At 44.6% G+C, this 24653-nt stretch overlaps 1 protein-coding gene across 4 annotated transcripts; it reads left to right on the top strand.

Annotated features, from left to right (window-relative positions):
* The first annotated feature begins 1630 nt into the window (after window positions 1–1630).
* LOC115170877 (alpha-2-macroglobulin) lies at window positions 1631–14154 on the top strand. Of its 4 annotated transcripts, none has more exons than XM_029727218.1 (37): window positions 1631–1830; window positions 2691–2778; window positions 2975–3155; window positions 3531–3687; window positions 4160–4212; window positions 4574–4594; window positions 4830–4995; window positions 5092–5176; window positions 5807–5957; window positions 6049–6169; window positions 6517–6626; window positions 6730–6903; window positions 7249–7482; window positions 7831–7897; window positions 7976–8118; window positions 8229–8378; window positions 8640–8792; window positions 8958–9045; window positions 9222–9363; window positions 9599–9824; window positions 9909–10038; window positions 10117–10238; window positions 10326–10377; window positions 10455–10538; window positions 10639–10815; window positions 11155–11230; window positions 11344–11500; window positions 11565–11639; window positions 12035–12197; window positions 12368–12558; window positions 12708–12923; window positions 13046–13170; window positions 13336–13426; window positions 13504–13572; window positions 13676–13781; window positions 13867–13926; window positions 14055–14154. In XM_029727218.1, the coding sequence occupies exons 2-36, from the start codon at window positions 2693–2695 to the stop codon at window positions 13911–13913; spliced, it is 4389 nt and encodes a 1462-aa protein (XP_029583078.1). In that variant the 5' UTR covers window positions 1631–1830; window positions 2691–2692; the 3' UTR covers window positions 13914–13926; window positions 14055–14154. The 4 variants fall into 4 exon arrangements, with proteins under 4 accessions (XP_029583078.1, XP_029583076.1, XP_029583077.1 ...); XM_029727216.1 differs by having other exon boundaries at window positions 1632–1830; window positions 7973–8118; XM_029727217.1 differs by having other exon boundaries at window positions 1633–1830; window positions 7973–8118; window positions 9225–9363.
* The last annotated feature ends 10499 nt before the right edge of the window (window positions 14155–24653 follow it).

The raw sequence follows: 24653 nt of genomic DNA, 5'->3' as shown, positions 1-24653 counted from the left end.
GCAGCAGAGGAGGGGAGAGGGCGGTAGCCAGAGGTTCCTCTTTGACAGGTGTGGCTGAGGAGGAGGAGGAAGGGGGTGGTAACCCCAAACCAAGAGAACCAGGCTCCAGCTTGACCCTGGAGGTCTTGGGGGAGTGTGGTGAGCGAGGTGACCCAGCTTTAGGCCTCTTGGCTGGGGAGGCTTGGTGGGCGGAGGGGCAGCTGTGCTTGTTCAGACACACGGAGCAGAGAGGATTGACAGGTAGACACACCTGTTGACCAAACCCCACCAGCAACCAGTTGATCTCACTCCATAGATCCCTGTGTCGGGGAAGAGAGAGGAAGATCATCAATCACCATCCCCGTCTTCATCAAAATCATGTCAGACAGAAATCACAAGGCCAAATGTTTCCCTTTCCTGCTGTAAGGGATCTGATTGGTGGTGTGGTCCAGTGGTGTGGGGGCTGTGCTTTGGCAAAGTGGGTGGGGTTATATCCTACCTGTTTGGCCCTGTCCGGGGGTTTCATCGGATTGGGCCACAGTGTCTCCTGACCCCTCCTGTCTCAGCCTCCAGTATTTATGCTGCAGTAGTTTGTGTCGGGGGGCTAGGGTCAGTCTGTCACATCTGGAGTATTTCTCTTGTCTTTTCCGGTCGGTGTCCTGTGTGAATTTAAATATGCTCTCTCTAATTCTCTCTTTCTCTTTTTCTTTCTTTCTCTCTCTCGGAGGACCTGAGCCCTAGGACCATGCCTCAGGACTACCTGGCTCGATGACTCCTTGCTGTCCCCAGTTCACCTGGCTGTGCTGCTGCTCCAGTTCCAACTGTTCTGCCTGCAGCTATGGAACCCTGACCTGTTCACCGGACGTGCTTGTTGCACCCTCGACAATTACTATGATTATTATTATTTGACCATGCTGGTCATTTATGAACATTTTAACATCTTGACCATGTTCTGTTATAATATCCACCCGGCACAGCCAGAAGAGGACTGGCCACCCCTCATAGCCTGGCTCCTCTCTAGGTTTCGTCCTAGGTTTTTGCCTTTGTAGGGAGTTTTTCCTAGGGAGTTTTTCCTAGCCACCGTGCTTCTTTCACATGCATTGCTTGCTGTTTGGGGTTTTAGGCTGGGTTTATGTACAGCACTTTGAGATATCAGCTGATGTACAAAGGGCTATATGAATACATTTGATTTGATTTGATTCAATTATCTGTCCTGCGTCAAAACAAAGTGATGTAGGTCAAATCAAATCAAACTTTATTTGTCACATGCGCCGAATACAACAAGTGTAGACTTTACCGTGAAATGCTTACTTACAAGCCCTTAATTAACCAACAGTGCAGTTCAAGAAGAACAAGTAGACTATAATAAAAAGTAACACAATAAGAATAACAATAATGAGGCTATATACAGGGGGCACCGGTATCGAGCCCACAGGCTAGTTGAGGTAATCAACATGTAGGTGGGGGCGAAGTGACTACGCATAGGTAACAAACAAACAGCGAGTTGCAGCAGTGTACAAAAGCACGTGGAGTAATGATTTAGGAGTGTTCATATACATAGGCCTAAAAGGGTTTGGTCTTGATAAAAAACCCATATGTGCTTCAGCATTTGATGGATAGAATACATGTTGTAGACCTATGTTCCTGAATTACTGTACGCGCCATGCTGCCTTGTTGTTGACAACATGATCGAGCATTTGAAATGGCCGTTCAGTCTAATCGAACTCCCTGAATATCCAGCAGGTGCGAGCGCTTAGTAATTAGAAAAAAGTCCGGAACTAAGGATATTTATAGGGACATGACCGACGGGGGATATTTACTTTCGACTGAGTCCACAAACAATCCGCTGTGGTGAGTATGCCTGGGTCACAGGTGCTATAGCAACTTGTGGTGCAATCTTATACCCCAAACAACAGGTCCGCGATCAATTAACAAAAAAAGTTACTGCCTTGCATTTTTACTTACATCTGGTCTTTTACAGGCTATACCAAATGCAATGCGGAAGACATACTTTTGCAATCTGTGTTTGGCACCCACTTTCTAGACCGAGATACTATAACTCGGTCTAGAAGTAAAACGCTAACCTACGTGCAATTGAGCCTTTTTGCCGACCTGTGTCTGCAGCCTGGTGTCAATGACTATATGTAACATAATACATGTAAATCCGCGAGACTGAAATCCATATGGGAGTGTTATGTTTAGTATTTTTACAGAAGACGGCTGCTTAAGACAAAAAGAGTGGAGGGGTGGGTGTAATAAAACCGAAGTATAACATTTGGGGTAAAAAGCAACTTCATCTACTTAGGTAAAAGGGTTAAGGTTAGCAAACATGCTAATTAACTTTACTCCTAATGTTTAGCCTAGATAATGTTAGCTACCTAGCTCATGTTGGCCACAACAAATTGTAATTTGTAAAATGTCAATTTTGCGTGGTTTTTAACACATCATACCAAATGGATGACGGGCATCCACAAATGTAAACAATGTAATATATCATACTTGAGTGTTTTGGTTTTGCGTATGAAATGGTCTGAGACCAGGTTGGTGCCTGTTTGTGGTTGCTTCTCCCTGTGGGTGGCTGCTTCTGATAATGAATGGAATGCAAGGTTTGCAGTGCCCAGGAAAGAATTTGAAATCGTATTGTTAGGTCTCTCTCTCCATGTAGGAATACTGGGTCATAACGGACTTGGTGGTTTATTTTTCTCCTTTAGTCATGGTTCTTCCTGGGCTTGAGGTTTGGAGATGGATACTCTTTGCCTGCATTCACTGGCTTTGTGTCTGTCAAGAGACTCCAAGACCGTAAGTAAATCTGCAGTCACAAGTTAGAATTGAATGGTCAGACTTGCTTGTCTGGGTTTAATGTTCTGTCAGCAGATTTAGAGCAATTTTTCATCTACCCTTTGTGCAGATCTTTATCCCCCCTGTATATTTATTTCACCTGGCTTTGTGTTTAGAGGTGTAGTGATTTTCCCGTTGCCGGGTGTGTTCTCTGTAGGGTTTACATGGTAGCCATTCCTGCAGTGATCCAGGCAGGCTCAGAGGCCAAGCTTTGTGCCAGCCTTCTGCAGCCCAACGAGACCCTGGTCATGACCATATCTCTGATGGCCGACGGGCAGAACAAAACACTTCTCCACGAGACTTCTGACCAAGAGTTTCACCGCTGTTTCCAGTTTCAGGTCAGCCCAGCACTGGTGGACATCTAGAGCCAGTCCAATAAGAGTGTACTGTACTTCTCAGCTTTGATGCATTGCTTAGGTTGTTTGTGCAATGCCAGCTTATTTTATGGGAAATGTCAATGTGGTGGCCTACCAGAACTTTTCTTCGGATTCAGGTTTTGATTGCATGCTAGTATATACTATCGAAACAACAATTTATATATGTAACTTACAGTACGCTGAGTGCATAATGTGATCCCTGCAGGAGTTACACGCTCTACCTTGAAGTTGCTAGTGGCACGCTCTTACCAGCTGGGCCACACGGCACCACATTTTAATGTCCTATGTTATCGGTCCGTTAGTTCACCGGTGTTGCTCTGTCTCGGTCTCTGACAGGCCCCTCATGTGAAGAGCGACGAAGTGCAGAACTTTAAGGTGGAGGTTCGAGGGGTAACATTTCTATCAACAGAGGAGAGAAGGGTCATGATCAAACCCTACGGCCCCATGACGTTCATCCAAACGGACAAACCAATCTACAACCCAGGACAAACGGGTAATATTAGAGCCAGTACACCTTTAGTCTGGTTGCTGAGAAACAACAGGACAATTGGCTGATGGTTTACTCCAGGGCTTTGAACTTTTTGGGCCCCTGACCCCATTTTGATATCAACAGCCTTCCACGACCCCACCATGTTCCCTTTGTTTATTTGAGGCTATAACTGTATTAGAAGGAAGTATTGTTTGAAATGCATCAGGCAATAATTGTGTAGAAAAGAACACTATCATTGCCGGCAATGCTCTTCCCCCAGTCTGGTCCTGTCCACTCTGCGTGGCTTATGAGGATTGTAGAGGGAAACGGTAGACATCTGAAGAGCCTCGTTGTTGAGGAATGTGGTGCAGATGCAGTAAACCCACTGGGTTCACTCAGGATGGAAATCCTCAACCAGTATTTCTGGGAATCCTTGGAATGTTGAGAAAGTTGTCTGAAATGATGCTTGTAATATTCTTATTGTGTTTGTCTACAGTGCATTTTAGAGTCGTCACCTTGGATACCAATTTTAGCCCTGTCAATCAGTTGGTGAGTTGGAAATATAATATTGAAAATAGTCTTTTAGGTCAGTCTCTACTATTTCAAACCCAAATACAGAAGTGTGGCAATACTGTGATGGCCATAGCAATCTGGTATTATGTAACACTATGTACAGCAATCAGCCAGCCAGGACATGGGGTTTCCATTCATGTTGGTCAGAATAGAATCATCTCTTCCTGAGATTGAATTGCCATTCCCAGTGCAAATGCTACATGTGATGTTTACGTTAAGCGACCAAGCCAATCACCTGTCTAGTTCCTGTGGTTGTAGACAGTTATGCTCCTCTGCTGTTTTGGAATTGGTGTTATTAATGAAACATGAACCCATCTCTTGTCTTTGCCCTTCACAGTACAACATTGTGGAACTTGAGGTAAGATCTTTGTTAGTCTAACTATATGTTGACTGTCAGTGTAAATACTGCAACATTATGACTCCCCCAGCTAGCTAGGTCCTCATTTCCACCTAGTGTAGAACGTAGCCAAATACTTCCAGTCAGCTTTGTGTGATCTGGGCCCCCTTGAGTAAATGCATGTTGCAGATAGAAATGTCATGAATAGAGCTGACTCCTTGTCCTGCTGAAGGTTCCCCTTCCTATGAACCAACAGGATGTTAATCACAACCGGATTGGACAGTGGGTCAACACTACATCCAGTGGCAACATTCTGCAGCTTTCTCACCCCCTGAACTCTGAAGCACCTGTAGGATCCTATACCATTGTAGTGTGGATTGGTGAAGAGAAAATCTACCACAACTTCAAAGTAGAAAAGTATGGTAGGTTGAGTTTCTCTTTCATGCTAGGTAATGTTGAATGGATGCATCACAATCCTGGAACGTTCTAGAGTTGACTGCTGTTCTTTTTCTCTGTAGTTTTGCCCAAGTTTGAGATCCAGATGAACCTCACTGACAAGATCAGCGTTGTTCAAGAAGAGTATGAAGTGAAAGTGTGTGCAGAGTGAGTAAACACTATTGGTGATTTGCAATGTATTGTAGTTAGTATTTAATTTACTTTCACATTTCAAAGTAAGGATTTGGATGTTTGAAAATACAAGTAAATCACATTTTATTGGTCGCAATATGTAACAATTTCACAAATATCTGAGGTATAGAATACAGTATATACATATGAGATGGTGTGACTAGTATTCCAATGATTTCAAGTCTGTAGGCAGCAGCCTCTGCTAGTACTGTAGCTTCATGTAGAAATTGTTATGCATTTGAGAATACTGAAATACACTTGTTTAAAATATAAATATGCTAATTGAAGACCTATAGTGCTACTGCTGCTACGATCCCTGAGATTTGTTAGTGGCATTTACATGAACAGCGGGTTCTTAGGTCATAAAGCGTCTCGGATTGGTGTTCTAGGATCAGGTCCCACCCTGACATGTGACCTTGTTCATTATGATCTATAGTTAAAACTGATCCCATTCTGAGGCTCTATGAAGACAGGTCCAGATTCATTGACCATGTTAAATACGTGACTTAAAGCCTGCAGGAATGCACAAGCCTTTAGGTGTTATGTTTTTAATATGGTAACTGGATGTAGGAAATTGACACTTGTCTTGTTGTGAATTGAAATCAGATACACGTATGGGCAGCCTGTACCTGGTAAAGCAGGGGTGAAGTTGTGCCGACCCTTGGTGGACAATGCAGTGATACCAATAACAATTGATGAGAGAAATCCACAAGGAGTTCCTGATTACACACCTCCATGCCACAAAGAGTCAATAGAGGTTTGTATGCTTTCCTATAACTAGTAGTGCTGTATTTACCAACGGATTACATTGAAATCTGTTTTTGTGTGGTTCTGCTTGCTTTTCCTAGATGGACCATACTGGCTGTGCTTCTTATGCCTTCAACTTGGCAATTTTCACAAAGAATGCAGGAGAGAAATTGCTGGGAGACGTGTTTAGTTTCCGTGCAGAAGTTCAGGAGGAGGGGACAGGCAAGTCCTCTATCACAATCATTATGAGATGCATCATGTCATTTACTCAATACAAACCCTTCATTTCACTTCAGCTGATGGCAATGTAACTATTGCCTGTTTCATTAGATCAGGGTTTCCCTAACTGTCCTGGGGCCCCCCCTGGGTTCACGTTTTGGTTTTTGCCCGAGCGCTACACGGCTGACTCAAATAACCATCTCGTAATGTAGTTTTGATGATTTGAATCAGCTGTTGTGCTAGGGCAAGAAACTACAAGGTGGGGGGGGGGGGGGCAATTAAGTTTCTGCATGGTGTTGGTACTGGTAATTGTGAAATATAGCATCCTATTATTTGTCTTCATTTGACAGGTATTACACTGTCAGAGGAAAAAAATGTAGAGCTCTCCTATGTGATTGGAGAATTCACATTTGTTGACACACCCCAAATCTATGAGCATGGATCAATTATCGAAGGCAAGGTAAGTCCAAATGGTGTTCCTGTTGACTTGTGGATGCTTTTTGTTTGTCCTGCTTCCTGAAGTACCAGTATGTGGTGTCACTTCATTCATACCTTTTCCTCAGATAAATGCTGTTCGCTTTAACAACACACCCATCTCTGACATGTTAGTCTACCTGTTTGAGGAGAAAGGCTGGTCCTCATATCTACGACTACAGAACCTAACCACGGACAGTCGTGGTATTGCCAGGTTCTCCGTCAACACAACCAGTATGCCCAAAGAGAATATTAACCTCGTAGTAAGTATGATTCCTTGTCGGTTTGAGACTTTATACTCCATGCCAGCGTTTCCCCGACTGTCCTAGTTTGTTGCCCTACGCAGCTGACTTCAAATAATGAACTCTTCATCAAGATTTGAATCAGCTGTGTAGTGTTAGGGGGGTCCCCAGGACAGTTGGGAAACGCTGCCCTAAGGCCATGACCCTAACATGCTGTGACCAAGATGGGCTAGGTGGAAGTAAGGTGGATCTGTTATTATATTGCTTCCCGTCATCCTGTCAGATCCCCACTGTATATAGGACGGGGTCTAGGGGTTGATTTAGGATTGGGCCTTTAGTTAGACTCTTCCTTTTGTTCCTTTCCAGGTGAGTGACACCCCACAAGTGGAGTACCCAGGATACAGGGTCCCCTATTTCAACAGAGGGCAACACGTCCTCTCACTGATCCAGCCCGCTGCCCCAGACAGTAAACCGTCCAGCTCCCTGGCTATTCAGAAGATGGAGAAACCACTGGCATGTGGGCAGGCAGTGTCAATCACCATCCGCTATGCCATCGTAGGGGAGACTGTCCCAAAGGGCTCTGTGGATGTCCTCTACCTGGTGAGTAGAACCAGGAACAACCTGCAAACCTCTCAAATGGCACCATATTTCCTAGTTGCACTCCTTTTGACCAGGATCATTTCAGACGTTGCCCCAGCCACACTTTCAAAGGAAGGATGTTCCTATACTGCACCAATACTCCTAATCAACCACGGTAACCCAACCTAGCTCATGTTACAAATTGGAATTCGTAGCCTATATGAAATGGATGATGGACATCCACTAATGAAAACATAACGTATCATACTAATTGGAGTCCTGGATTTGTTTACCATGTTACGTCTACCCCGTGAGTCCAGGTTGCAGTGGCTCCTCTGAGTTGCTGAGAACTGTTCCCTTTCCCTCCAGGCCTTATCCAGAGGGGTCATAGTTCAGCATGGACACATCAATGTTACTGTGCAGCAGGACAGTCCTGGTGAGTGAGTTTCATTAAGTGATTCTGACCGTTCTGGAAGGTGCTTGACGACAGTGACCTGCTCTTGCGTTGCAGTAGCTGAGGGTGACGTCACCTTGAAGTTGGCAGTGGTTCCAGAGATGGCACCGGTGGTTCAGCTCCTGGTGTACAGTATGCTACCCAGTGAGACTGTCATTGCCCACAGCATGAACTTCCCCACTGAGAAATGCTTCAGGAACAAGGTGTGTGTGTGTGCAGGAGTCTGTCATTGTTGCCACTTTATGAAAGGTGTCCAGTATTTCCATGCAGACTGTATCATACCTGGAGTAATGGTATCTGATGTGTATGCCAGGTGTTGGTGGCGTTCTCGCCCTCCAACGCTGTCCCAGGGGAGGAGAACACCCTGCGTCTCTCGGCCCAGCCCGGTTCCCTCTGTGGCCTCAGTGCTGTGGACCAGAGTGTTGGCATCATGGAGCCAGGGAAGAGGCTGGATGCTGACAAGGTAACGGAGCTCCTGAAGTGAACAGTGGTACCACCATACCTACAGTTTTGGTGGTGCTGGGAATACAACCAGTGACTACAGCAGACATGGAGTGGATCTGTTCACTGGTTATTTGGGGAGCTTTTATCAAATGTAATGAGACTCGTTCTCTGGCTGGAGAAACCAAAATTGAGTGTCCTTTTATTCAAGGGCAAGTAGTCGTCCCACTTTCAGTCCCCAATGAACAAGAGAATTTCAAGCCTCCCTTTTGTCCCATTCCAGATATTTGATTTGTTACCAGTCAAGGAGACGACCTATATTCCCTACGAGCTTGAAGATCCAGTAGCATGTTTACGTGTTAGACCAAGGAGATTCATAATGCCATACCCATATGGACCGTCTGAGGAGACAAATGATCCTTATGCAGTTTTTCAGGTAAATATTTCTGCCCTGTTTTGTCAACTTGAAGCCCCTTTTCTTTTTTTCTTTCTGGGAAGAATCAGTCCCCATACTGTTACAATGTGTTCATCTTCCACTGTTAAACTTAATAGAATGACAAACGGACATTTATTAATAATTAGTTGTTTCTGACATTTCTAGACACTGGGACTGAAGCTAGCGACTAACCTGGATATAAGAGTACCTTCCTGCCTCAGTTACCAGGGGAACCAGTACCGTCGCTCCTATGGTGAGATGTCCTTACCAACCCTTATTCTCATCATTGCCACAAGTCTTTAATGAACCTTGGGAAATGGATTACCTTTTGCTAGAATAACAAAGCCTGGTTAAACTGGTCTAAACACTCACTGAGCACAGCATTCAGTCCATTTTGAACTTGACAATAATGGGCATGTTTTGTGTTAGTAGTAGCTTACAGGCCTGGATCAGCGGGTCCTAGACTTGAAATGGCTGTGGCTGGTGGACTTGCCGCTCCACCTCCGCCACCCATACAGACGGTCCGTACATTCTTCCCTGAGACGTGGATTTGGGATCTTGTGGAAGTTGGGTAAGTGCTCTGCGCAGTGAGGCTGACCTCTGGTGAAAGCCCTCTTAGCTCTTGCCTCATATCAAAAGAGTAGATTAGGAACCTGAACCTCTAAACTGTAGGCCTTTGACCTCAATGGGTGTCCCTGGTTAGATAAAGCTTAAATGCATTTGTAACAACAAACGGTGTTGAAATGAGTCCTACTCCATTGTACACTTGGTGGCTTTCTGTTTGAACTCTGACCTCTGTATTCCAGGGAGTCTGGATCAGCAGATGTCCCCCTGACAGTCCCAGACACCATCACCACCTGGGAGACTGAGGTCTTCTGCCTGGCCCCCAGTGGCTTCGGTCTGGCTCCTCTGGTGGAGCTCACGGTCTTCCAGCCCTTCTTCCTGGAGCTCACCCTGCCCTACTCAGTCATCCGGGGAGAGCACTTTGAGCTGAAGGCCACCGTGTTTAATTACCTCTCCAAGTGCATCATGGTACGACAGTGCACCAGGATGGTTTCTTGAGTTGTATTGTTTTTGTCGTACCATGTTATCTTAGGACGTGTTCCTCTTTGGCAGGTTTCTGTGACTCCAGCTCTTTCCTCCGACTACACTCTCACACCTGTGCGTGATGTCCAGGACTCCTCCTCGTGCTTGTGTGCCAATGGACGAAAGACCTTCAGTTGGACAATGGCCCCCTCTGTCCTGGGTTAGTCTTCATTCAACTGTTGAAACGGCAGAATGGATGTCAACCTGAGTTGTGTAACCTGTGCTGTACTGTGTGTAGGGGTTTTGAACGTGTCCGTTAGTGCAGCGGCTGTCCAGTCCCACGCTGCGTGTGGCAACGGGGTTGTGAACGTACCGGAGAGAGGACGCGTTGACACAGTCACACGGAGCCTGCTGGTGAAGGTATGTAGTCTACTGCTGTTAGGTTGCACAGATGGTGTCTGGTGTAACTGCCTCTGAAAAGAATCCCTCTCCTCTCCTGTCCTCCAGGCTGAGGGAACAGAGAAGAGCCACACCTACAACTGGTTGCTGTGTCCTACTGGTCAGTAATGAATCAGCGTTGAATGTTCACGGTGGTTGATGTGATCATCTTCATTCAGCTTATCTTTGTGTCCACAGGAGAAGCTCTGACAGAGGAGGTGGAAGTACAACTCCCCCAGAATGTGGTGGATGGCTCTGCTAGGATTTCCCTCTCTGTTCTGGGTAAAATAAACCATTGTGTAGTGGTGGGAAGACAACCCTTCTCCAGTGCTGCTGTTTGCTAAAGAGGACAGTGTAACAGAAGTCCCTTGTTTCTCTGTAGGGGACATCCTGGGTCGGGCCCTCAACAACCTGGATGGACTGTTGCAGATGCCGTATGGGTGTGGGGAGCAGAATATGGCCCTGCTCTCCCCCAATATCTACATCCTGGAGTACCTGCGGAATACAAAGCAGCTCACGCCAGCCATCCTAGACAAGGCCACCAAGTTCCTCACTAGTGGTAGGAGAGTCCCTTAAAATCTGTCTTGATTAGACACCAAATCCACAAACCGGGCTGGATTTGTCCAACTAGAGGATTTAGTTTTCTATTCCAAACCATTTTAAAGTGTTTCTCCACGGTGTACCCTGCTGTCATGGTAACGATGGAGCTACATAACACATGGATTCCTACTGTCTCATAGTGCAGGACTCTCCAACCCTGGTCTAATAATTAGCTGGCTGAATGGGGTTAATTACAGCTTGGTTGGAGGGTAGCTCTCCATGAACAGGGTTGGAGAGCCCTGATATAGGGAGCAGAACAACCACTTGGTCACTGTTCATGCTAAAAACCCACCGGCAGGTTACCAAAGGCAGCTGAACTACAAGAATGCTGATGGTGCGTACAGCACGTTTGGACAAGGCTTGGGGAACACCTGGTGAGTACTTGGCTTGTTTTTCACCTACTGACAGTTGACATGTGATGTCATGACTTGGAGCTTGACGATATTATTATGTCAGGGCTTTTAAATGAATCCGGTTCTTTCTTCAGGCTGACTGCTTTTGTCTTGAGATCCTTTGGCAAAGCCCAGTCTTTCATCTATGTTGACCCGGCAACAATGGAGCAGTCCAAGACTTGGTTGGAACGTCAACAAGGCAAACATGGCTGTTTCAGAACTTTAGGGAAGCTCTTGAACAACAGAATGAAGGTATTTATATTGAAGGATGTTAAATGTGGCTAGATGCAGTTAGTCTTTTAACATTGTTTTCTAGGGTGGAGTGACGGATGAAGTCACACTGACGGCTTACATCACTGCTTCAATGCTGGAGCTCAACATGTCCGTGTCGGTAAGTAGCTTCACTCCACGTAACCGTTTCTCGCAAGTAATTTAGCCTCCTGTATGAAATCAACTGTCATGTAAAGATTCTACAATGACGTAGCCTATGAAATAACAAAGCAGATCTGAATCTGTTACTACTGATATGTGCTCCAGCTTGAATCTCTCTAGCCTGGTCCCAGATCTGTTTGTATTGTCTGCTTTCACCTTTATTTTAAGAATCCCATTGAGACCAAGGCCTCTATCAGAGGCGCCCTGCATATACACAATTTATAATATTTACAAGGAAAAAATGATCCCTTTCCTCAGCAAAAAGCTGTCACTAATTGAATGGAACCCAGTCCAAACTGATCTGGGACCAGGCTGGCTTGTGTCTTAATGTGCTGCTGTTATTCTGTGCTCCAGGATCCTGTTGTGGACCACAGCTTGTCTTGCCTGAAGAACTCCACCAGTGATATGTCCAACACCTACGCTACTGCTCTGCTGGCCTACACCTTCACCCTGGCAGGTGACATGGAGACACGGGCCCGGCTTCTGCAGCACCTCGACACTATCTCATTTCAAGAGGGTGAGCTATATCCTGGTCCAAGATCTGTTAGTGCTGTCTTCCTAAAAGTGCAAACCTTTGTCCAATCAAACAGCCAAAGTTGATTTGGGGAGGTCACAACTTTGTTTCGTCTAGTCTGTATTAGGACGACTAAGCTAGTCCTTATCCTGACGTGGGTGTGTGCTCCTCAGGGGGTCTCCTGCACTGGTCCCAGTCCTCCTCGGAGACCTCACCCTCCCTGGAGGTGGAGATCAGCTCCTACGTTCTGCTGGCATCCCTCAGTGCCTCTTCTCGGTCTACCTCTGACCTGGGCTACGCCTCCCGCATCGTCAGGTGGCTGGTGAGGCAGCAGAACGCCTACGGAGGCTTCTCCTCCACACAGGTATACTTCCCAAACACCAGTGGTCTGAAATGGCACCCTGTGCACTAGTACAGGCAGAACTCTGTGTTCTTCATGTCTAACCTGGTGAGGCTCACTTCCACTGGTACAGAGCCTAGAAGGTATTATTGTCCTGTGGTCTGTATGTCTAGGACACCGTGGTGGCCCTCCAGGCCCTGGCTCTCTACTCCACCAGGGTGTTCAGTAGAGGAGGAGCCAGCACAGTGACGGTACGGTCTCCCAGTGGGGAACGGTGCCTCTTCCATGTGAACCAAAACAACAAGCTTCTGTACCAGGAGAGGGCGCTGCAGGACACAGAAGGGAAGTACAGCGTTGAAGTGAAGGGCAGTGCTTGTGCCTCAGTGCAGGTCAGTGAATACACATCTCTGCTCCCAGTCCTGTGGCGCAAGATGCGCTTTAATATACATTACAGGGAAGATGTTTGTATTTGGACAGGATGGTTTCCCTGACTTCATCTTCTCTATCCCAGGTTGTGCTCCACTATAACGTCCCTACTCCTACCAGAAGCACAACGCTCAGTATCCAGGTGACTCCAGAGGTGGACTGCAACATCAAGTCTTTGAGACCCAGAGTCACGCTGAAGCTCCAGTCTCGGTAAGAATGAAGGACCCATTTGTATTAATTCTTTAAAATGTGTTATCTTGCAGAATGGGTTTGACCCAAATGAATCAGTGTCATTATACCTGTGTATAGGTTATTGACCTTCAGACCTCAAAGCATTTGATTATTAAAAGCAGTTGTCAATCATGTCTTTCTCAGATATCATGGAAAGGAGCTCACCACCAATATGATTATAGTGGATTTGAAAATGCTCTCTGGGTTTTCCCCAGATCCAGACTCTTTGGGGAGGGTGAGTTGTTGTGGTGTGGTCTTGCCTCATCGGTGTCCTTTTTTTGGCCATGCAATATCAATGACTTGTCTTCACAGCTGAGGGGTTCAAGTCAAGTGGATCGTGTTGATATCAAAGATGACCATGTGTTAATGTACCTGACGGAGGTGAGGTGGAAACCATTCACATGGCACTCCATATAATGGGCTTCATTTAAAAAGAATAGATTTTGCTGTATAATGAGCAATATGTTTGTTTTTCTCCCAACGGCTGACATCACTATTTCCTTTCCACATCACCCTGGACATCATACAGGAGCTCCCAGTACAGAATCTAAAGCCAGCGGTGGTCAAAATCTATGACTACTACCAGCCAAGTAAGATGCTATTTTCCCCCCCCCCCTCTTCTGAGGAACATTTGGGCAACTTGTTTTCATTTACTCAGACTAACCTGTCTTACGGTTACAGGTGACCAGGCTGAGACAGAATACGTCTTCCCTTGCAAGTAGGGGTTCCAAGCTGGTGAGCTGTTTTAAATCTGGAATTATTGCTGACTCATATACTATACATGTAGTATAAATGATTTAGGGAGCCAGTCTTCCTTTAATCTAAATGCTGGTCAGGTTGGTAATGGATTTGCTCCTCGACAGATGGAAGAAGATGACATTGAGGTCACACCTGCAATCCTTGAGACGTCTTTCAAGTGCTGAAGTAAAACTATGGAACTGGAAATAAAGTTTTTCATTAGAACCCTTTTCTGGAGCATTTTGTCACACTGATGAGCCTGGGGTACATTAAGCAATGTGATTGGGGGTACAGTAAACAGAGCAGCTCTCTGGAGGTCTAGTTTCCATCTGCTGTTAATCAGTGTAACTGTTTTACACAGCTTTGGGTTTTTGTTGTGAAGGCCTGGTTCTTCTAGTTCTCATCAGGGAATGGGCTCAGGACACATTACCACTAAATGATATTAACATCTTACAAGGGATTGAGTCCTGGCTATGATCTCCTGATGAATGGCATGGTGGTAAACACCTCACAAATCAATGAGATTAACAGAACTGACGACCCAACAGCTACTATAGAGCCCTACTGACAACACGACTCATTAAATTCTATGAACAAAATGTATGCAAACATACTGGGATTAAGAGTGTGCTGTGAAAAGCAGTGACGCTCATGACCTGACAATGTGTTACGTGAATTAAGTTAACAATGTTCTTAACCTCCCTGGGCAAGGTGGGACATTTGCGTCCCACCTAGTCAACAGCCAGTGGAATCGCGTGGCGCGAAATACAAATACCTCAAATGCTATAACTTCAATTTCTCAAACATATGACTATTTTACACCATTTTAAAGACAAGACTCTCGTTAATCTAACCACATTGTCCGATTTCAAAAAGGCTTTACAGCGAAAGCAAAACATTAGATTATGTCAGGGTACTCTCCTGCCAAAAATAATCCCGTAAGCATATATGTCACAACCCACAGCTAAATGCAGCACTAACCTTTGAGCTTCATCAGATGACACTCCTAGGACATTATGTTATACAATACATGCATGTTTTGTTCATATTTATATCAAAAACCAGCTTTTTACATTAGCATGTGTTCAGAACTAGCATACCCACCGCAAACTTCCGGTGAATTTACTAAATTACTCACGATAAACGTTGACAAACAATTATTTTAAGAATTATAGATACAGAACTCCTCCTTTATGCAATCGCGGTGTCCGATTTGAAAATAGCTTTTCGGTGAAAGCACATTTTGCAATATTCTGAGTAGATATCACGGCTAGCTATTTTGACACTCACCAAACTCAGATTTACTATAAGAAAAATTGGATTACCTTTGCTGTTCTTTGTCAGAATGCACTCCCAGGACTTCTACGTCAACACCAATGTTTTGGTTCCAAATCATCCATAGTTGTATCCAAATGGCTGCGTTTTGTTCTTGCGTTCAAGACGCTATCCGACGTACTTCGAAGCATGTCAAACGCTGTTTAAAATCAATTTTTATGCGATTTTTCTCGTAAAATAGCGATAATATTCCAACCGGGAGACGTATCCGTTCAAACACTGAAATAAGAAAATGGAGTCTTCACATGCACGCGCACGCCAGTGTCATTGTTCTCAGAAGGAGCACTCTCCAAAACCCCTACTGTTTTTCGCTCAGACTGCAGAGTTATCATTCCATGTTCTGGCGCCCTCAGAGCCAATGGGAGCCTTAGAAAATGTCATGGTATGTCTCTTGACTCGGATCTATGGTTAATTTACCACTTGTTAATTAACCATTTAAGTTATCCTATTTGCACAAAATCATCTCACAGCACCTATTTTATATCCCTTAACCTCTCGGCCACTTCACAAAGTAAAACACTGACCTCAATTATTAAGCTAGTTTTATTTATGGTAGTGCACATGTACCTCAGGTCTTCGCGGACCTGCTCCCTTATCGATTTTGTTAATACACAAAGTAAAAACACCTTAGTGAATCTGTGTAGAATAACTAAGCTCCTATTATTGATAAATTCCAAGTATTTAGAACATCAAATCCAAGATATCTTAAATCATTCCCCCAAATTCGTAAATAAAGATTTACTGACCTTCGTCTTGTAGGCTGGGAAAAGCAATGTTGGTTGGATTCCGTCTCTGCCGACCTTAGGTATATGCCGGCCTGTTATGGAACCCCAATGTCAGGGGACAGGTCTTTAATTTACGGGTCAAAGACCCGCCCGTGCACGGTTTTCGGCGTGTCACCTTTGGACGACAGGTATTGGGTTCTGGATGAAGGACCAAATTGTTACGTGATTTAAGTTATCAATGTTCTTAAACCTAACTTGAATTAAACTACTCAGTCTTCCCCCCAGAGAGTGTAAGATTCTGGTTGAATGAAGCAGACGGAGACCCAGCTTACAATGGTCAGAACGTTTATTTACGAGAGCTTTGCCTAAAAATAAGGACACAGTCTTATATGTACACACACACACAAAAGAACTCACATCAGTAGAGAACTCCACCCCACTTTAGGCGGCTGTATTTTTCCACAGTACACATACATTCTTTATCACACTCCTGCCACCTGTCTCCTAATCTTCTGCTCGACTATCCGTTTTCGGGCAGTTGTTCCCCTCCCTAACTCAGGGAGGCCCCTTTTCCTGTTACTTTCACAAGGTCGTCTTATCAACTATGCCCTGCTCATTTTGAAATAGTAACAGTGTGATAAGAGAATTATCTAATAAAGGTAAATGAATCAATAAACCATGATGAATTATTAGTCATACAGCATGGTTAATGAATAATCAATGTAGGGATCGATTAGTCTGATTAGTTCCGGAAAGTCCAGGAACCACTGGAGAGGGAAAGAAATGTGTGTATGCAATTAGTATAGAGAGATAGAGAAGCAGATGGTCAAGGGAGTAAAGCTTCAAAGAGTTCCTAACCTTGGAGGAAAAGAACAGGCTGAGCCAGAAGGTGATAAACAGTGTGAAGTTTATGGGGGTTGCAGGTCACCAACGGATTGTGTGTAAATGCATGTGCGTAAGTTAGCAAGAACTATATAATGACTGTTTTGTTATCCTGACACCAGAACGTTCTCTGAATAAAGCCACAGAAACCTTTTGCAGAAAGCTAAGTCCTTGCCTAATTATTTTAACCCATTGTCTTACAAACCTTGGGCATTAGTCAAGGCGAATTGATTATTGATTATCATCAAGATATTAAATTCCTTTAACACAGTGTCCTAGTCTTAAAGTCTACTCACACACAGTATTGGATTATAGTCTTTAACACATCATTATAGAATTATTAATTCTAATACATTTCACAAAGTTACATGGTTTCAGAGGGGAATACTTTAGTCAAAACCTTAAACAGATCAATTATCTTATCACAATGGGAAAGAAAATACATTCTGGGTTGACTAATGTACAGTCGTGGCCAAAAGTTGAGAATGACAAATATACATTTTCAGTTTGTATGATGGCAATTTTCATATACTCCAGAATGTTATGAAGAGTGATCAGATGAATTGTGAAGTCCCTCTTTGGCATGCAAATGAACTGAATCCCCCCAAAAACATTTTCCACTGCATTTCAGCCCTGCCACAAAAGGACCAGCTTACATGTCAGTGATTTTCTGTCCTTAACACAGGTGTGAGTGACGAGGGAAGGCTGGAGATCACTCTGTCATGCTGATTGAGTTCGAATAAGACTGGAAGCTTCAAAAGGAAGGTGGTGCTTGGAATCATTGTTCTTCCTCTGTCAACTATGGTTTCCTGCAAGGAAACACGTGCCGTCACCATTGCTTTGCACAAAAAGGGCTTCACAGGCAAGGATATTGCTGCCGGTAAGATTGCACCTAAATCAACCGTTTTATCGGATCATCAAGAACTTCAAGGAGAGCGGTTCAATTGTTGTGAAGAAGGCTTCAGGGCGCCCAAGAAAGTCCAGCAAGCGCCAGGACCATCTCCTGAAGTTGATTCAGCCGCGGGATCGGGGCACCGCCAGTACAGAGCTTGCTCAGGAATGGCAGGTGTGAGTGCATCTGCACGCACAGTGAGGCGAAGACTTTTGGATGGCCTGGTGTCAAGAAGGGCAGCAAAGAAGCCACTTCTCTCCAGGAAAATCATCAGGGACAGACTGATATTCTGCAACAGGTACAGGGATTGGACTGCTGAGGACTGGGGTAAAGTCATTTTCTCTGATGAATCCCCTTTCCGATTGTTTGGGGCATCTGGGGGTGAAAAAAGCTTGTCCGGACAAGACAAGGTGAGCGCTACCGTCAGTCCTGTGTCATGCCAACAGTAAAGCATCCAGAGACCATTCATGTGTGGGGTTGCTTCTCAGCCAAGGGAGTGGGCTCACTCACAATTTTGCCTAAGAACACAGCCATGAATAAAGAATGGTACCAACACATTCTCCGAGAGCAACTTCTCCCAACCATCCAGGAACAGTCTGGTGACGAACAATGCCTTTTCCAGCATGATGGAGCACCTTGCCATAAGGCAAAAGTGATAACTAAGTGGCTCGAAACACAACATCGATATTTTGGGTCCATGGCCAGGAAACTCCCCAGACCTTAATCCCATTGAACTTGTGGACAAACCCACAAATTCTGACAAACTCCAAGCATTGATTATGCAAGAATGGGCTGCCATCAGTCATGTGGCCCAGAAGTTAATTGACAGCATGCCAGGGAGGATTGCGTAGGTCTTGAAAAAGAAGGGTCAACGCTGCAAATATTGACTCTTTGCATCAACTTCATGTAATTATCAATAAAAGCCTTTGACACTTATGAAATGCTTGTAATTATGCTTCAGTATTCCATAGTAACATCTGACAAAAAATATCTAAAGACACTGAAGCAGCAAACTTTGTGAAAATGAATGTGTCATTAAAACTTTTGGCCACGACTGTACATGCTGAGCTGGCAAACTAAGCAATCACTGTACTTTCGACAGCAGTACAATACCAGATGTTTCGGTTCAGAGAAGATTTAACAAGCCCTCTTGATTGGACAGTACTCAGGAATTCTTAAACAATAGTGAACAAAAATATATCACCATGTGAAGTGTTCCCATGTTTCATGAGCTGAAATAAAAGTTCCAGAAATGTTCCATATGCACAAAAAAGCTCTGAAATTGCGCACAAATTTGTTTACATCCCTGCTGGTGAGCATTTTTACTTTGCCAAGATAATCCATCCACTTGACAGGTGGGGCATTTTCAAGAACCTGATGACACATGTACGCCTTGTGCTGGGGACAATGAGGCCACTCTAAAATGTGCAGTTTTGTCGCAATCCCACAGCTGTCAAGTTGAAGGCGCGTGCAATTGGCATGCTGACTGCAGAAATGTCTGCCAGAGCTGTTGCCAGATAATTGAATCATTTCTCTACCATTACCCGCATCCAACGTCATTTTTAAAATAATTTGCCGGTACTTCCAACCGTCCTCACGACCACGTGTAACCCTGCCAGCCCAGGAACTCCACATCCGGCTTCTTCACCTGCGGGATCGTCTACGGACAGCTGATGAAACGGGAGTATTTCTGTCTGTAGTAAAGCCTTTTCGTGGGGGGAAACCTCATTCTGATGGTCTGACTCAGTGGGTGGGCCCCTGCCCAGTCACATGAAATCCATAGATCAGGGCCTAATTTATTTCAATTGACTGCTTTCCTTATACGAACTGTAACTCTGTAAAATCATTGAAGATGTTGCGTTAATATTTTATCAGCATATTAAAGATGGCGAAATATCAACCCAATTCAGTGGTCACTTAAGGGTGTAATGATATCAAGTGCATTCTATCCGTGAACTCAAACTCCGATTAGGATTCTGACCGTCAGTTTCCAGGGGGAACGCAATCACATGTGGCACTGAGTGTCTTACACTCACATTGTTAATTCCAAATGGACCTCTGACCCCTACACATCTTAGGCACTCTGGTATATCTGCGAGGATTATGTCAGTGGTATTGTCAGGTCGCTATTTGTTTTGGGAACAAAACATGAAAGTGACGATTATTGTATGGGACAATATACAAACGTGTTTGAGATCATTTGAAAAAGACAATTTTATTGAGTACTTTTATTTATTGGTTTTCAGTTTGATAAATATGAAAATATAATGAATTGGTCATTAGTTGATCTAAATGTAATGATTTGAAGGTTATTTTGGGGTGGGGTTGTGAAATTCTAGCAAAATAAATGGGGTCCACAGAAATTCGGTCCAAAAATGGTCTCCCCGCTAAAGAAGTTAATACCACTGGGCTAGTAGGAGTTACCAGCATATTTCTAGTACCGCTCATTTCAAATCAGTCAAGGGAAGTGACAAGTGCACACTTTGGGAGGAAGGACTCTATAGGGATTCTACTCCCTTCTGTCGTATCATGTAGAGAAGGTTTTGGCTTTGGACTTCCTTTTTCTGGGCAGCAGAGGAGGGGAGAGGGCGGTAGCCAGAGGTTCCTCTTTGACAGGTGTGGCTGAGGAGGAGGAGGAAGGGGGTGGTAACCCCAAACCAAGAGAACCAGGCTCCAGCTTGACCCTGGAGGTCTTGGGGGAGTGTGGTGTGCGAGGTGACCCAGCTTTAGGCCTCTTGGCTGGGGAGGCTTGGTGGGCGGAGGGGCAGCTGTGCTTGTTCAGACACACGGAGCAGAGAGGATTGACAGGTAGACACACCTGTTGACCAAACCCCACCAGCAACATGTTGATCTCACTCCATAGATCCCTGTGTCGGGGAAGAGAGAGGAAGATCATCAATCACCATCCCCGTCTTCATCAAAATCATGTCAGACAGAAATCACAAGGCCAAATGTTTCCCTTTCCTGCTGTAAGGGATCTGATTGGTGGTGTGGTCCAGTGGTGTGGGGGCTGTGCTTTGGCAAAGTGGGTGGGGTTATATCCTACCTGTTTGGCCCTGTCCGGGGGTTTCATCGGATGGGGCCACAGTGTCTCCTGACCCCTCCTGTCTCAGCCTCCAGTATTTATGCTGCAGTAGTTTGTGTCGGGGGGCTAGGGTCAGTCTGTCACATCTGGAGTATTTCTCTTGTCTTTTCCGGTCGGTGTCCTGTGTGAATTTAAATATGCTCTCTCTAATTCTCTCTTTCTCTTTTTCTTTCTTTCTCTCTCTCGGAGGACCTGAGCCCTAGGACCATGCCTCAGGACTACCTGGCTCGATGACTCCTTGCTGTCCCCAGTTCACCTGGCTGTGCTGCTGCTCCAGTTCCAACTGTTCTGCCTGCAGCTATGGAACCCTGACCTGTTCACCGGACGTGCTACCTGTCCCAGACCTGCTGTCCCAGACCTGCTGGAACCCTGGCCTGTTCACCGGACGTGCTACCTGTCCCAGACCTGCTGTTTTCAACTCTCTAGAGACAGCAAGAGCGGTAGAGATACTCTCAAAGATCGGCTATGAAAAAGCCAACTGACACTTACTCTTGTGTTACTGACTTGTTGCACCCTCGACAACTACTATGATTATTAATGCTGGTCATTTATGAACATTTGAACATCTTGGCCATGTGCTGTTATAATCTACACCCGGCACAGCCAGAAGAGGACTGGCCACCCCTCATAGCCTGGTTCCTCTCTAGGTTTCTTCCTAGGTTTTGGCCTTTCTAGGGAGTTTTTCCTAGCCACCGTGCTTCTACACCTGCATTGCTTGCTGTTTGGGGTTTTAGGCTGGGCTTCTGTACAGCACTTTGAGATATCAGCTGATGTAAGAAGGGCTATAGAAATACATTTGATTTGATTTGTTTGGTCAGTGACTGGTTAACGAGTGACCTGATGGGTCAGAGGTACAGGAAGTGGTGGTGTCTGGTTACCTTGGTAACCAGTCTTCCAGGGCCTTGCTTGTCTCCTCTGGGTTCTTGGTCCCACCTCTCGTCCATCCGAGCCGGTTGGAGATACGGTGAACGTGTGTACACACACACACGCACACACACACACACACACACACACACACACACACACACACACACACACAATAAAAACAACAAAGTAGAAAAACTATCCCATTATAAAGACGCCCACTATATAATCCCAATAGAACTACCACTCTGCACAACATCACAACATGCAGACTAAAGTATGGGATTTGTAGTCCTACAGTTGAAGTCGGAAGTTACATACATTTAGATTGCAGTCATTAAAACTTGTTTTTCAACCACTCCACAAATTTCTTGTTAACTAACTATAGTTTTGGCAAGTCGGTTGTGCATGTCACAAGTAATTTTTCCAACGATTGTTTACAGACAGATTATTTCACTTGTAATTCACTTTATCACAATTCCAGTGTGTAAGAAGTTCACATACACTAAGTTGACTGTGCCTTTAAACAGCTTGGAAAATTCCAGAAAATGATGTCATGGTTTTAGACGCTTCTGATAGGCTAATTGACATCATTTGAGTCAAGTGGAGGTGTACCTGTGGATGTATTTCAAGCCCTACCTTCAAACTCAGTGCCTCTTTGCTTGACATCATGGGAAAATCAGCCAAGACCTCAGAAACAAAAATTGTATAACTACACAAGTCTGGTTCATCCTTGGGAGCAATTTCCAAACGCCTGAAAGTACCACGTTCATCTGTACAAACAATAGTACTAAAGTATAAACACCATGGGACCATGCAGCCGTCATACCGCTCAGGAAGGAGACACGTGATGTCTCCTAGAGATGAAGTACTTTGGTGCGAAAACTGCAAATCAATCCCAGAACAGCAGAGGACCTTGTGACGATGCTGGAGTAAACAGGTACAAAAGTATCTGTATCCACAGTAAAACGAGTGCTATATCGACATAACCTGAAAGGCCGCTCAGCGAGGAAGAAGCCACTGCTCCAAAACCGCCATAAAAAAGCCAGACTACGGTTTGCAACTGCACATGAGGACAAAGATCGTACCTTTTGGAGAAATGTCCTCTGGTCTGATAAAACAAAAATAGAACTGTTTGGCCATAATGACCATTGTCATGTTTGGAGGAAAAAGGGGGAGGCTTGCAAGCCGAAGAACACCATCCCAACCTTGAAGCACGGGGGTGGCAGCATCATGTTGTGGGGGTGCTTTGCTGCAGGAGGGACAGGTGCACTTCGCAAAATAGATGGCATCATGAGGAAGAAAATGATGTGGATATATTGAAGCAACGTCTCAAGACATCAGTCAGGAAGTTAAAGCTTGGTCGCAAATGCGTCTTCTAAATGGACAATGACCCCAAGCATACTTCCAAAGTTGTGGCAAAATGGCTTAAGGAAAACAAAGTCAAGGTACTGGAGTGGCCATCACAAAGCCCTGACCTCAATCCTATAGAAAATGTGTGGGCAGAACTGAAAAAGCGTGTGCGAGTAAGGAGGCCTACAAACCTGACTCAGTTACTCCAGCTCTGTCAGCAGGAATGGGCCAAAATTCACTCAACTTATTGTGGGAAGCTTGTGGAAGGCTATCTGAAATGTTTGACCCAAGTTAAACAATGTAAAGGCAATGCTAGCAAATACTAATTGAGTGTATGTAAACTTCTGACCCAATGGGAATGTGATGACAGAAATAAAAGCTGAAAAAAATAATTCTCTACTATTATTCTGACATTTCACATTCTTAAAATAAAGTGGTGATCCTCACTGACCTAAGACAGGGAATTTTGACTAGGATTAAATGTCACAAATTGTGAAAAACTGAGTGTTTAAATGTATTTGGCTAAGGTGTATGTCAAGTTCTGACTTCAACTGTATATTATTTTATTTTTTATTTCACCTTTATTTAATAACCAGGTAGGCTGATTGAGAACAAGTTCTCATTTACAACTGCGGCCTGGCAAAGATAAAGCAAAGCGGTGTGACACAGACAACAACACAGAGTTACACATGAAGTAAACAATAAAGAAGCCAATAACACAATAAAACAAGTCAATGACACAGTAGAAAAAAAAGAAAGTCTATATACAGTGTGTGCAAAAGGCATGAGGAGGTAGGAAATAAATAGGCCATAGGAGCGAATAATTACAATTTAGCAGATTAACACTGGAGTGATAAATGAGCATATGATGATGTGCAAGTAGAGATACTGGTGTGCAAAAGAGCAGAAAAGTAAATAAAATAAAAACAGTATGGGGATGAGGTAGGTAGATTGGGTGGGCAATTTACAGATGGACTATGTACAGCTGCAGCGATCGGTTAGCTGCTCAGATAGCTGATGTTTAAAGTTGGTGAGGGAAATAAAAGTCTCCAACTTCAGCGATTTTTGCAATTCGTTCCAGTCACTGGCAGCAGAGAACTGGAAGGAAAGGCGGCCAAAGAGGTGTTGGCTTTGAGGATGACCAGTGAGATAGACCTGCTGGAACGTGTGCTACGGGTGAGTGTTGTTATCGTGACCAGTGAACTGAGATAAGGCGGAGCTTTACCTAGCATAGACTTATAGATGACCTGGAGCCAGTGGGTCTGACGACGAATATGTAGTGAGGGCCAGCCGACTAGAGCATACAGGTCGCAGAGGTGGGTGGTATAAGGTGATTTGGTAACAAAACGGATGGCACTGTGATAGACTGCATCCAGTTTGCTGAGTAGAGTACTGGAAGCTATTTTGTAGATGACATGTTTTGTAGAGAAGACATGTCAAGGTTTTATTCATACTCATGTTCAAAGGAAGACATGGTGCAGTAAGGGTGTGTCTTCAGAAAGTATTCTCACCCCTTGACTTTTTCCACATGGTACAGCCTGAATTTAAAATGGATTACACTGAGATTTGTTTGGTCACTGGCCTACCC

The sequence above is a fragment of the Salmo trutta genome, chromosome 32 (genome assembly GCF_901001165.1).
Source record: "Salmo trutta chromosome 32, fSalTru1.1, whole genome shotgun sequence".
In the NCBI taxonomy this organism is placed as follows: Eukaryota; Metazoa; Chordata; class Actinopteri; order Salmoniformes; family Salmonidae; genus Salmo; species Salmo trutta.
Note: the sequence above shows the minus strand (reverse complement) of the source record. Positions and strands in the feature narration are given on the sequence as shown.

Coding starts and splice junctions, on each gene's coding strand:
- LOC115170877 (XM_029727216.1), top strand. CDS start 2,693: ATGGTTCTTCCTGGGCTTGAGGTTTGGAGATGGATACTCTTTGCCTGC. Junction 5,177..5,806: donor GAAGTGAAAGTGTGTGCAGA/GTGAGTAAACAC, acceptor AATTGAAATCAG/ATACACGTATGGGCAGCCTG. Junction 10,239..10,325: donor CACGGAGCCTGCTGGTGAAG/GTATGTAGTCTA, acceptor CCTGTCCTCCAG/GCTGAGGGAACAGAGAAGAG.